This window comes from Anastrepha ludens, chromosome 3 (genome assembly GCF_028408465.1).
Source record: "Anastrepha ludens isolate Willacy chromosome 3, idAnaLude1.1, whole genome shotgun sequence".
Classification (NCBI taxonomy): domain Eukaryota; kingdom Metazoa; phylum Arthropoda; class Insecta; order Diptera; family Tephritidae; genus Anastrepha; species Anastrepha ludens.
In genome coordinates, this window is record NC_071499.1 from 5421184 (window position 1) to 5435534 (window position 14351).

General features: G+C 38.3%; 1 protein-coding gene across 1 annotated transcript in view; it reads left to right on the top strand.

Moving 5' to 3' along the window:
- LOC128856892 (phospholipid-transporting ATPase ID) overlaps nt 1–14351 on the top strand; it is a 112230-nt gene that overhangs the window by 37979 nt on the left and 59900 nt on the right. The window contains exon 2 of the mRNA XM_054092321.1: nt 1935–2448. Within this exon, the coding sequence (XP_053948296.1) occupies nt 2415–2448 (34 nt within the window). The 5' untranslated portion in view covers nt 1935–2414. The remainder of the gene's footprint in view (nt 1–1934; nt 2449–14351) is intronic.

Below are 14351 nucleotides of genomic sequence, written 5' to 3' on the forward strand. Positions count from 1 at the left end.
TCTGAACAAAAAAAAAAATTAATTTCGACTTAGGCTTACAAGCTCAACCTTGAAAGGTAAAATAAGGCACAAATTCACATCAAAAAAGTATTGGCACAGGTAGCGTAATCAGCTTGCTCCATTGCAGCTGTAACACGCTAATACTTTATGGGTCCTCCTTTAGACTGAATAACGGCCTGCAAACGATGTGGCTGAATGTGTTGGTGCGTGACTACCATTCGGAATTCAGAGAGTGAACGTCGGTTCGAATCTCGGTGAAAGATCAAAAAATTAAGAAAAAGTTTTTTCTAATAGCGGTCGCACCTCGGCAGGCAATGGGAAACCTCCGAGTGTATTTCTGCCATGAAAAAGCTCCTCATAAAAAATATCTGCCGTTCGGAGTCGGCTTGAAACTGTAGGTCCCTCCCTTTGTGGAACAACATCAAGGCGCACGCCACAAATAGGAGGCCACTCCTGCACAAGACGAATGTTTTGGGTCATTATCAGGTTGTCCCATTAAGGCCCAGTTTTTCGACACTTGGACTTGTCTCATCTATGAACACGAGCTTTCCGACACCAGATGCCGCGAAACACCCCCAAACCATCATATTACTCTCATCGTGTTTAACTGTTTTGAGCAGATTGTTCTATTGATGCTCTTTATTTGGCTGTCGCCAAATCTTTTGTGCTCCATCTGACCCAAATAAATTGAATTTTGATTCATCACTGAATTTAGTGGTGTTTCAAAAAGGGTCGGGCTTAAATGCTCTTTAGCTAATTCTAGCCTCTTTTTCTTATTTACCTTCGAAATGAAGAGTTTGCCTCGAGGAACTCGGCCACGACACCCATCCTTATATAGGGTATTCCGAACAGTTTGGGGGTTGAAATTGATTTCAAATGAATTTTGCAGGGTCTCGCACAATTTGACAGCCGAAGTTTTTGGATTTTGTGCCACCGTGGACACCACAATTCGCTTCTGTCGTTCGGTTAATTTTTTGGGCGACCAGATCTGCTCTTCGGAGCTATTTTGCCAGTATTACAATAATGCATAACGGTGCTTCGAACGCTGGACCATGATTTATCGACAAGTTTGCCAATTCGCGATAGGATTTTTTTTTTCTAAATACAGTTTTATCATTAATTGACGTAGTTCTAGGGGAATTTCAGCACCACGGCCCATTTTGGTCTATGTCCGTTGAAATCGCGATCAAAAGTGATTACGACCGTATGCAATTCCTAAAACGTACGAATAAGTAAAAAGCAAGAGTGAAAATAACGGGAGTTTACCGTTACAACGCCAAAAGCATAAGCTAACATAAATAATGTGCCAATACTTTTTTGTTGTGAATTTGTGCCTTATTTTACCTTTCAAGATTGAGCTTGTTTATATTTATTGACAACGGCAACAATTGTTCTGACGAAAAAGTGCACTTATTTTTACGACTAAAATATATTTATACAAACTTTTAAAGCGCGTTATATACTTTCATTAGAAGAAAAGTTTTAGCACTGAGAACTTTGATTTTTCTAGTGTGCCAACACTTTTTTGACTCACTGTAAGCTATTTGCTATTTAAATTTTTATTAGTACATATTTTCATTTTCCACAATTTTTCAAGCTCCACTTGCATATGAAATTACTTTTGTGGCAGGGCAGCTGCTACAGTTGGTTTTTTTCATATTTTTCCCTACCCAACACCAATTTGAGTCACATGCCCTCGCCGCATGCCAAGTGTTTAATCTCATCATCACCGAGGAGAGGCATGAAATTCTCACAACTTATTAATAATTAAATTCATTGTACATACATACATACATACATACATTGCGTACCAATATATATTATAATTATATTTAGTATAACTTTAAAACAATTGTACTCAGTTTGCTTAGTTCCCTTTGGTTTCATTATTGATTCGAGCCTCATCGTTTTTTCCATTCTCACTTCATTTTCAGACGGCGTTCGTCCTTTAGCCAATCACATGGATATCCACTTCGTGTGGCCGCAACTTGGGGCTCCACCGATCATACGAAAACGCAGAAGAGCACCACCGTTCAAGTCCAGACCACCGGGAAAGATTGATTAGTTACACTGTTAGTCACAAACAAAAATGGCATTCGTTAATTACAACAAAAACAAAGGAAACATTCTACCTGCAATTAATTAAAAAAAAAAGTTATATATATTTTACTAGAATAATAAAAGTGCTAAATTAATATTTAAGATAAAAATAGTAACGCTTGAAAAAGTAACGGTAGCTTACAAGTTTATATTTATTGACAACGGCAACAATTGTTCTGACGAAAAAGTGCACTTATTTTTACGACTAAAATATATTTATACAAACTTTTAAAGCGCGTTATATCTATTGAGTCTGCGCTTAAGTATACAACTTTAATTTGGATTAGGCACTCCTACAGGCGAGTGCATTCATAATGGGAACAAAAACACAACCACAGCCACAAAAAGGTGAGTTTCATCTAAGAATCATTAATAGTCCAAAAAAAGCTTTTTTAGTTAGTAAATTTATTGATTTACAGACATGCGCTCGCATTTAAATTTAAACACGATGTTCCTCATTCCCAGTCAGTTTCTTCTGCAAAATGTCAACCATATTTCTGTTTTCAACTAAGAGTTATAAAGAGTGATCAGATAAGTAATAAGTAAAGAACAACAACGGTGTGGGATATCTAAATGATTGTGACTTTATATTGAAGCTACATTCATGCCATTATATTAGTTTGGAGAAGAAGAATTCCATTATTTTTGTGTATAATTTTTGCAAAAATGGTTCAAAACTGTTTTATGGTTAATTTTTAGCTCCTGAGCGATGCTATGACTACTAACTCGCTGGTCAACTTGGATTATTTCTATGATTTTATCGGTATTATCGACATTTTCTTTAACATCAAAAATCCCTGAACGGAAGCATAAAGCTTAAATTGTTTGATACTTTACGAAATATCGATCACTACAGACTTCTACCGTAAAAATAATGGATTTCCTTTTCCCCAAACAATATATGGAACACATCGTTTAAATGGCCCTTCCAGATCTCTTGGCAGTCTTCAAGCGGTTAGTCCAATTTTTAATAACTCGGTTCAATATAACCGGCAATAACGTCTCGAATGTTAGTCTCGAGCTCAAAAATGAGCTCACAGTGATTGACTGGTTAGCATAAACTAAAAACTTTACGTAGCTCCAGATAAAATAATCGAGGAGTGCAGCCAAAAAATGAACACTCGCCATGAGTTGAATCAGTCCTCAAATTTTTCTCTCGTTCACAACTTCGAGCGGCATTTCCTTATACACGTAATTTGTTATTATTGTTGGGCCATAATACACTTTGACCTGTGATGCATGTAGTCTGCTGTGCCTGACCGCAAGCTTAAAATTGAAGGCTTCTAATGCCTAGTGTAATGGGTCCTATTTAGGGTCGCACCACCTAGGTGTCGAGCCCTCGTGTTGCGAGAGTTCAGCCAGAATTTTTTGCACAGCTGCTGAAAAATAACTATTGGAAAAACTGTTATTGCTATCTTGTCACTCTTTATTTCTTACAAACTATGTATGCATATTACAAAGTGCTGGCGCACATTTGAATTAAAATTGGCATTATCACCCTAAAAGAGGGTGTTTACCACACGAAATCGCTCCCACATTATCTCTCAGAAATGTTTAGGAAATTGTTAGGCTTGTGCTTAGCGCTTTTTGTTGGAAGTCCCTGATATCCGCTCTATTACGCACTGCTTGACGCCGTTTCTCTATCATAATTTTCATTTGTTCTCGATGTCCGGCTGCGCCCCGATCGTGGGCTATTTGCCATCGAACTTGTTGCCCAGAAGCTTCGCACCTTAGTGCCAGCCTCTGTTTAGGGATTGACCTATCGAAATATATAGATGGAAAATAACTGGGCGAATATTTTAACTGGAATAGTTAGATTTTGCTGAAATCAGTTATTTGAACAGGAATTTGTATGCTGTTACAACAACAACAACAATAAGATAATTCATTATAAATAAGAAGAGAACGACCGAACCTCGGATTCGTCTTCTGAAATATTTTTATTTTATGTTGAGAAATGAAATAAAATAAAATATATAAAATATCTGCACACTCCTGTATTGTGAAATATAGAATAAAAAAAAAAATAAATAATTGGCGCGTACACTTCTGTTAGGTGTTTGGCCGAGCTCCTCCTCCTATTTGTGGTGTGCGTCTTGATGTTGTTCCACAAATGGAGGGACCTACAGTTTCAAGCCGACTCCGAACGGCAGATATTTTTATGAGGAGCTTTTTCATGGCAGAAATACACTTGGAGGTTTGCCATTGCCTGCCGAGGGGCGACCGCTATTAGAAAAATGTTTTTATTAATTTTGCCTTCACCGAGATTCGAACTAACGACCTCTCGGTGAATTCCGAATGGTAATCACGCACCAACCCATTCGGCTACGGCGGCCGAAAAAAAAATCGTATACGTATCAAATAAGGAGTGATTGAGTGACTGTGTACGTTATGAGCTGATATTAATGCGATTGAAACTTATATAGATTTTTTGGTTTTTTATGAATAAAAATACTGGATTTAGGAAAAGTTATTGTTTGTTTACTACTTGGGTACGGCACTTGAAAATATTCGGTTCAGTTCGGTTTTAAAAAAATTTTTTGTTTGTCGAACATCAGAAAAGTATCAGTTGAGCAATTGCAACAGTGTTGCAAATTGACATCAGTGCAGCAGTATTGCTGCTTTTATTACGTGCTTCGAACAATCCCAAATTTATCAAAAATGAACCGAAATCATCGTTGAAATTCATGGAATCGTAGTTGAATATCTCTAAAACATCGGTTTATCGCATTTTAACTGATCATTTGGGCTTACGAAAGGTCTGTGCACGTTTCATTCCGCACAAGTTAACTGAGGACCAAAAATTGCTCAGAATTCAACATTCGAAAGACCTCATTAAAGAGACGAGTAAAGACGAAAACTTCCTTTACTCGTACAACATTTTAACGGGTGATAAATAGTGGAATGGAAGGCCCGAGTCGAGCCACCACACCAAGGGAATTGTCCACAAGGAGTTCGTGCCAACGGGCCAAACCGTCAATGCAATTTTCTATCTTGGCGTTTCGAAGCGTTTGTTGCATCGCATTCATCGAAGTCGCCCTGAATACCGCGAAGGAGGAAGTTGGCGCTTATTTGCATGATAATGCACCATCTCATCGATCCACTCTTTCGACTCTTGTGACTGATTTTCTGACTAGAAATCGCATTTTAACCATCACTCACTCACCGAATTCACCTGATATGGCTCCCATGAATTTGGCCATGAAAGGAAAAAGTTTTGCGTACATAAAGGCCATCTAAAAGGCTTGTACCAACATCTTGAAGGACATTCTGGTCAATGACCTGAAACACTCTTTCGAAAAGCTTTAAGATCCCGCCAAATAGTGTATTGAGGGCAGAGGGGACAATTTTGAATAAATAAACTCGAAGTTATCAGAACAAAGCTCCTGTCGTTTCTATCAATTTCCGAACATTTCTATTTTAGCTCAGCCTTGTTTATTTTGTACTTCACCTTGTATATATATATATATATATTTATTTTTTGCACATCAGTAAATGTGCGCTTTTTCAGTGTCCAGTTCAAAATGTGAAAAATTCTGATTTTTCGAACTCTTATAATTGAAGATATTGAATTATTATGTATTTATTTTCGTTTTTTTTTTTGTTTTTTGATAATGCTGATATAAAAGTATTGCTAGGTCATCCAGTAGCAATAATCATCACTATACATACATATGTATGTTATTGTGGGGAAGTGCCCATCTGTCTGTCCATAGCTGTATGCACTTTACAAGGGCAAGAAAATATAAATGTAATTAAAGGCTTAAACCAAAATGTTTGTATATCTTAAAATGCACACATGATTAAACAGAAATAACTTTATTGTTCATAAATAAAATAATAATCATGCGATTTACAGTGAATGTCACAATTGATCAATATTCCTTAATACTCAAGCATATAATCGTGATTGCATTGAAGTACAAAGTAAGTAAACTGTTGCTGTTGTGTAAATTAGTGCTATACTGATATTTTTATAAATAACCTGAATGCATTTTTATAGATATGTAAGTATGTGCATATGGCATGTAAGTGCAATACATTAGGGTGCATCCTTCTCCATCAAAATAAATCGGTACTTTTTTCCCAACGAAATCACTAAATCTATTACAGGGTCCGGCACTCGAAGTGTATCCAACTTCAGACCGCGCACGGGCATCAGCTGTATTTTAGTAGGCTAAATGGCAGTCCAGAGTATTGTTTACAAGCGAGAGTAAACGCGAAAAAAGAAAACCAGTAGGATTTCAAACGTAATAGTGTGATTGCATTAGGTATATTTGGAAAATCACAAGCAGGGATTGTTCGTGAGCCGAGCAAGCCTTAAAGTACAGGGTTGCCAATATTCGACGGACCCATCTGGCAACCCTGTATCTTTTGACAGAGACGTCAGATCGCTTAATGACATACCACGTTGGAAGCGCCAGTCCAAGCAGATTTTTAACATGGAACAGTACACGCCACGCGAGCGCTCCCAAATTGTTGAAATTTACATTAAACAAAAGAAGTAAATTGTGAAAACTCAACGAGCGTATAAAAAATTGAATAATGTGAAAAGTGCGCCTTCTAAGAACACCGCTAAACGTTTGCACGAAAGGTTTTCGACTGGTGATGCTCTTCGTAATCCAAAGAGGCCAAATCAAAACCGACCAAGGCGTCGCCAAGGACATCCCAAAATCGCCATTCTCAGCAGTTGGACATTGCTGGGACCACTTTGCAATGAATTATGAGCATTGATTTGCATTTATTCCCGTATGAGATTCAATTGACGCAAAGATTGTTGCCTGCGGACAAGCCTCATCGATTGGAATGTGCCCAAAGAGTCCGTCGAATATGGGCAACCCTGTAAATCAAGTTTTTGTTTATCGCAGCATTACTCGTTACAATGACGCAGGTAGCATCACGAAACGTCATGGAGATGGTCATCAAAAGACTGCACGGTCACGTGAAATGGTTAAAAATTGAAGAAGCGACTTATTTCGCTCAAGTGCCAAGTGCCGACGGAGTGCCAGTCAAATGGCGAAAGAACTGAAAATATCTGACCGCAGAACCCGCTGCATACTGAAGAATGATCTCAAAGTCAAGCCTTACAAAATCCAAAAGGCGCATGATCTCATAACAAAGCAGCAACAAGTCAGACTTGAAAGAGCGAAGGAGTTGCTTCGCTTGGCCGAAGGCGGTCAATTTCCGAACATTGTGTTTTCTGACGAGACAACTTTTCAAATTGAGCAATTCGCAAACTCCCAAAACGATATGGTTTATTTGACAAACCATTCATACGAGAATTTGAGTCATCGATTGGCCACCAGGAGGCAGCACCCGCCATAGGCAATGGTTTGGGCCGCTGTAACTGCAGATGGATACTCTCCAATTGTTTTTATCAAGCCTGGCGTCAAGGTAAATGGCAAATATTATTGGGAAACTATTCTGGAGGTTGCTTTGAAGCCGTGGGCAGACAAACATTTCGGTGGCTGACCATGGATGTTTCAACAGGACTCAGCACCGTCTCACTAAGCTCGAGTGAACCAAAAAAATCCATTGTCCGCGAGTGGGCCACAATAGCTGCAAGTCACATCCGGCTGCTTGCAATTCGTTTCGTCCATAGTCAAGGCAAAAGATGGTCATATCGAGAAAAGTAAATTGATTGAATTAAATAAAAGTAATTTTCCAAACTTAATTTATGACATTTTTAATTGGTTACACTTCGAGTGCCGCCCCTGTATATTTCATTTCCCATTTGGGAAAAATATTAAGATTTTCGTGAGCTGGACAGATTTGTTGATACACTTTTTAAATCAGATATTAGGGGTTTTTCGGAACAAACTTAAAAAATATTTCTTTTTCTGAACTTTTGTTTGGCAATAACTGAAACCTAGAAAACAGATTTTTTGCAGTACACCTTGTCATAATTAATTTGCCATTTTTATATTTTTTTGCCCAACCTTAACATCGTTCCACAGATTTTCGATTGGAACCACTCCAGAACTGCAATTTTTTTTGGAATGTCAATTTTTCACCACATTAGCTGCATGCTTGGGGCCGTTATCATGAATGAATACGCAGGTTAGTGGCATGGACTCGAAGGGATATGGCGTCATCGTATTTTTGAGAATTTTAAGATAAGTAAACTCATCCATATTGCCATTTATTCTCACTATTAGTTCAACAACATTCCGAGAAAGTGATCCCCAATTTTTTATCCCCATCGTGCTTTACGGTCTATGTTTTGTACCGGGAATCGAACTTTTGGTTATTTTCATGATGAGCAAAAGTCTTTCTATCAGGAAGGTTGAAGGAGGGTGGACTCTGGAGGCAATTCCTCAAGAGATATGGTAGCATTTTCAGGCAGTTAACACCGTGTTTCACTGAATTTCGCACAGATCTCTCTACCTGCACACTGGAGTTTGAGGGTCGTGCCAATGCAATCTTTCCAAGTAGGCTGGTACCTCTGCCTTCAAGATGGAATCGGGAGTCAGAGCAGGGACCTTTTCTAAATCAGCTATATGCTTGGGGAACGTTGGGACTAGGGAGATATTAGCATTTTTTTTCCGATGGTCAGTCGCGTTCAAGGCTCTGACGCCACCGTGGTGCAGATCCAAACGAACCAAATCTTGTAAGGAGGAAATTAAATCTCTTGGGTGTGTAGGTAACATTTCTTCGATCTGGATTCCAGGACATAAAAACATAGAGGGAAATGAAATTGCTGATGAGGTTCCCAGGAAGGCGTCGACTGAATTGATCTCAGAGATCTACTGCCCGGTCAGAGGCATCATCCTGACTGTTGTTAAAGAGGAATTGGACAACTTATTTCTCAGAAAAGCACCGATCAGATGGAGCTCCACTTCTCGTGTGCTATTCCGAAAACCCTTTGGCCCCTCGTACAATAGACGCAGGACTCAGAAAGTCCTGGGAACTCCATGTCATTCAATTTCCAAACTCGTAAGCTGTGTTTACCCTGATCCAACCAACCAACCTAAATGCCATCAATATTCTCCATTACATTAACAGCTCTGGCTGGCTGTAGAGATCTCGTTGTTGTTCTGTTGTAGTGTCAGAGTGGTACCCCAACCATTTCACCTACCTATCAGGACCACTAGCTATCAGGAGCACTAGTCTGCCATCTTAGAGGTTGTGGGTTCGAATCCCACGTTGAGCACTTTCCTACTTTCCCTGCTTCTGAATAAAAAAAAAATATCATTCCTCAAGCCCAAAAAAACCTTATCCATCATATTAATTTTAGTTTCGCCTGTGAAAAGTAATGTTTTCGACTGTTGTATGGACTGTTTGCACTCATTAAGCTCACTTGCCCGCAACTTGCCGGAAAATGCAAAAATGCACCTTTAATACTGAAATACATGCCTGAAGAGGGTATTAAGATCCCACTATTGCAGAATTTTACCGTGTTTGTTAATTAATTACAAACGTGTTTCTACAAAAACAACGAAAATTCAATTGTCCCGGCGAATACACTCATTCTGACGAATAAACTTATCCTCAAAAGTCTATCAAATTTGCTATACGTCTACTAGAAGTCATATTAAGCATTTAATTGTGTGCGATTTCAATCAAGTATACACCCTTCAGAGAATTCAAGTGCTTGTATTTACAGCAAAAAATCGTTGACAAATAAGGAATAAAGTAGCCTCATTACCTCGAGCGAGACAAAATAAAGAGATATTAATTGTATTGTGCGAAGCAATGACCTACGCAGTTGGCCATAGGAATCTGATCAGTGTGAGAAATGCCTTGCCTGGATCGATGAGCGATACACGTGTAAATAATCGGTACTTCTTGCTTAAAGAAAATTCAATTTTTATATTCGATGGTCGAGTTAAATACTACAATAGACAATAGGCGTATTTGGGTACACGCACACACTTACAGTAGTTGTCTAAGGTTTGCATGTATAGTACTTCCCAAGAAAAGAGGACAACTTTATGGCTTAATACTATAGATAATGGGACGAATAGCAAATGCCACGAAAGCTTGAGCGAAATTGGTAAATTAGGTAGGGAGCACTCAAACAACCAGCCAGCAGTTTTTCTATTGAACATAAATACAGCCAGCGTCAAAAGAAAGTGTACGCATATATTGGCAAATTTTCACTATTTATTTACTTATTTTTTAATTTCATTTATGTTTTCATAAAAATATAGTTTATATTACAACAAAAACTATGTAACGCAAAGCTTCAAACTATGACCAAAATTTATAAAAATTTGGCAAATTAAATTCAAACTCATTGCTAAGAATATTTACATAAAATCCGGGTACACAATTCTATAGATCATTGAATTGTGGTATAATAAAGTGTAAGCTTCAGGTGGCGCAAAGATCGCGTAGCTTTTTGACAATTTTTCTTTGCTGACGGTGTTGTGTGTTTTCTTCCACAAAAAAATGTTCAGCATGCGTTAAATGCAGAAAATACTCAAGATCGCCGCAAAACAAAAAAGGAAATAAAAAAATCTGTGCGATTTTCGACCCACTGGAAACATGCGCTTTATTTTATTAAAATTCAATTGACTACAAAATTGCATACTAGAAATTTTTCAAGAAATTCTAATAAAAAGTTTGAGATTTTTATGAGTTTTTATATATTTTGTACAAAATTTGAAAATATGCGTTATATGGTTTTATTGTTGTATGAACTGTGTTTTTATAAAAAATAATTTAAACTAAAAAATAAAATAAATAGTGAAAACTTGTTAATTTGTGTACACCACTTTCATTTAATGCTGACTGTATATGTAGGTGCCTCATAAACGCACGGTTTGTACGTGACTACTATACGATAGGGCCCGGGCTCGGCATGTAATGTGGGTGTGAAACACTAAGTGGTATAAAAGGATTTTCTTTGTTGAAGTCGTCCCTCACTATTTCTACTATGAAAAAGCTTCTCATAAAAACTCATCTGGCGTTCGAAGGCGGCATAAAACTTTAGGCCTTTCCATTTGTGGAACAACACCAGGAGACACACTAGAAATTGGAAAAGGAGCTCGGCCAAACAACCTGCAAAGAATGGTCGGGCCAATTATATCAGGTTGGGGAAAATGCATTATTTTCTCGGTAGATGGCTGTAGTGATCGATATCTCGTAAAGTATCGATCAAACAGTCTAAAGTTTACGCACGGTCTCAAGATGATATTTCATACTAAAAAAATTTCTCTGATATTTTTTGTTTATTTCATTCAGTTGTGACAGCGCGCATTTTACATATGCATAACTCAATTTCAGTGCCGTCTAGGCACTGAGAGATAAATTCGAAAAGTGTCGTTTATCGTGGCTCGATAGCGTTCGCCATTCACTGCTCCATTGGCGCCAGCCTTGCCTTTGAAGAAAAATGGGCCGATGATTCCTTCAGCCCATAGGTCGCACCAAACGATACTTTTCAATGGATGTAATGGCTCTTCCTAATGCGGCAATTTTGCTTATATATGGCAAAAATGGACCTCATCGCTGAACACGTCCTTAGTGCGCGATGAATACTTTTCACAAAGCGTCGATTTTCGTATGACAATTTTACGATTTGTAAACGATGCAATGTCAACGAATAATGAAAACAAAAAAAAATGTATTAGTCTGACAGTAGTTACGCGTCATCGTTCAAACAACCGTATTGGAAAAAGTACCTCCAATCTGATCACGATTTACATGCAGCAAGAATTTTGAATTTAAATTGCAAGACCACTCATTTTGATTGATCTCTTAAATGTAGTGCTAAACTAGTACATCTACAACACTTGGGCAAAAGTGAAAATAAAAATATTGTCACCAATCGTTTCGAAGTGATCCCAGGTGCAAAACAAGGAGATGCGCTCTCACTCCTACTTTTCAACCTAGCACTTCGCACTGTTATAACTGATATTTGAAGACACCATATTTTTTCTCTACACATTTGTGACGATGCGGATTATGTCATAGCTTTAGCCATTGAAAGTCAATGAATTTAAGTATCTTGGAGTTTTGCTGAGTGCACAGAAAGTCATCAATTGCCATAGCAGACAGGATATAAGCTGCAAATAAATCTTACTTTACGCATACACAACTGATGAAGTCGAGACTACTTTCCACAAACCTGAAACTTCGAATATAGAAAACCGCCATAAGACCTACGCTCACATACGGTTACAAAGTCTGGAAGCTGAAATCAAATGAAGGCGATCAATTAATTTGTTACCACCCACCAATAGGGTGTCTCTAATAACAAGTGTCAGTTGTTGTTGTTGTGCGTTAGTTTCGAATTCTTGCGAAAGCGTACTTTTCCTGCGGGGTATGCATTCGCGGATTTCCGGTGAACGTAAGCTTGTGTATGTATGTATATGCGTATGTTTGTATATTTGTGCGCTATCGACTTTGAATTGGTTGCCTCGACATTTAGAGCTTAAAGTCGGCAAAAGAAATTGAAAAAACTAACATAACAAATTGTATAGGTATGTATGTGTGTATATATGTATGTATGCATGTATACCAAGCACATTACCATATGAATGAACCAATCTGTGTTGAACAAATTTCTTTTCAAATACGATTTTAGTTTTGAGGTTAATTGTTTTCATGCCGCATCTTTATAAAATTATGTGTGCAGAAATACACACATATGGGCTTGTGTGTGTGCGATAGTTACGAATGCGATTTCAATAAGTTTTTATGTAAGATAATATAGTATAATAATTCCCCTGATTGGGAAAACATTTGCTCATTAGCCGCTTGAAAGCTCTTTACCTCACATTGACCAGACTGCGCTCTGTTTATTTTGTGTGACACGATTGAAATTATAGTGAGTCGGATAAATTATAATGTCATACGTTGTATACATACATATATGTATGGCTATATGTAGTTGGAAACACCACACAAACACGAATTTGCTGCAACAAATTCTCTTGACCCTTAATTGCTTGGTATGTAACATGAATGAAACGGGCCATGAAAGTATATATTGTACGTACACACATACATGCAAGCATGTGTAGGTGCATTCATATATACCCATGCATAGCAATTCAGTTATTCAAATCCTATAGAAATTATTTTGCTAATAAACAGATTACAGCTTTATGATAGTAGGAGTATATGTACATACATATGTATGTATGCATGCATGTAAGGAAAAAAATATGTATGTATGTATACATTTATATACATTAGGGATGCACAATTTTTGGTTTTTACGACTTCGGGATTTTCGGGATCTCGTTAGTAAAATCCCAGTACGCCTGCCGCCGCAACAGTGGTATATCAGGTACTAAAAAACTCCCCCTCGTTTGGAACCGTCGCCCACCCTGGAGCTGTTTTCGCATTACTTCAGAGTAGCGTTCCATCTTCTGCTTGTGCGCTTGCGTGCAGGTCCCGCTTTTCCATGCGGAGTATATTTTCCGTGATGATTTCCTCGCTGCTTAGCATCTTTTCCCCATAAAAAACCATTTGCTGTATGGAATCGGCTTAAAACTCTAGGACCCTCTATTTGTGGAATAACACAAGACGCATGCCACAAATAAGAAGAGGAGCTCGGTCAAACACCTAACGGAAGTGTACAAGCCAATTTATATTTTTTTTATTTTTAAATGACCGACTGCAATCTCCAACGTTCCACGTCCTTGTTCCTAACGCGTACATTGGAAAAAGGTGTGTTCAGTGTCATCTTCGGCACAAGTATTTCTGGAAATACCATTACCCCGTGCATTTAAATTGCATGAAATTTGACTTCACCTAAGTTCCTGCTGTACCATGTAGCGACATCTTTTATTAGACCAGCCGTTCATCTGTAGCGCGTGTTATGCCTTAGCGTTTCGTCATTTATTTCGAGATCTGCAGTTTTGATATCTCTTACACCCGTCCCCCCGTTCTGTAATACCCACAACTTTTTCCTTTCGAAGGCCAGTAAGTCTATCTGGCCCTGATACTGTGCGGTAGGCTGACCCAACTATCAGAGCCGCTGTTCGTTGTACCGATGCAAGGAGCTTACCCCTTAGCTCCTTATAAGAGAACGGACATCGTGGCAGCCATCATTATTTCCCGTTTCATTTGGGTTGGTCTCCCAATGCTTGCCGTCAGTCTACTTAGTGGGAAATACCATCTTAGCGACTTTCTCTGCTGTGTGCTTTATTTAAGCCCAGAAAGTTAGTCTTGGGACCAGTTTTATGCCTACGTACTTTAAAAGCTTTTTTGGGGTTAGCGTATTGGAGCATGTTTGCATGCTACCTCCTAGTGGGGTGTGCTTCGTGGTTAGAAGTATTAACTCCATTTTCTCTGTG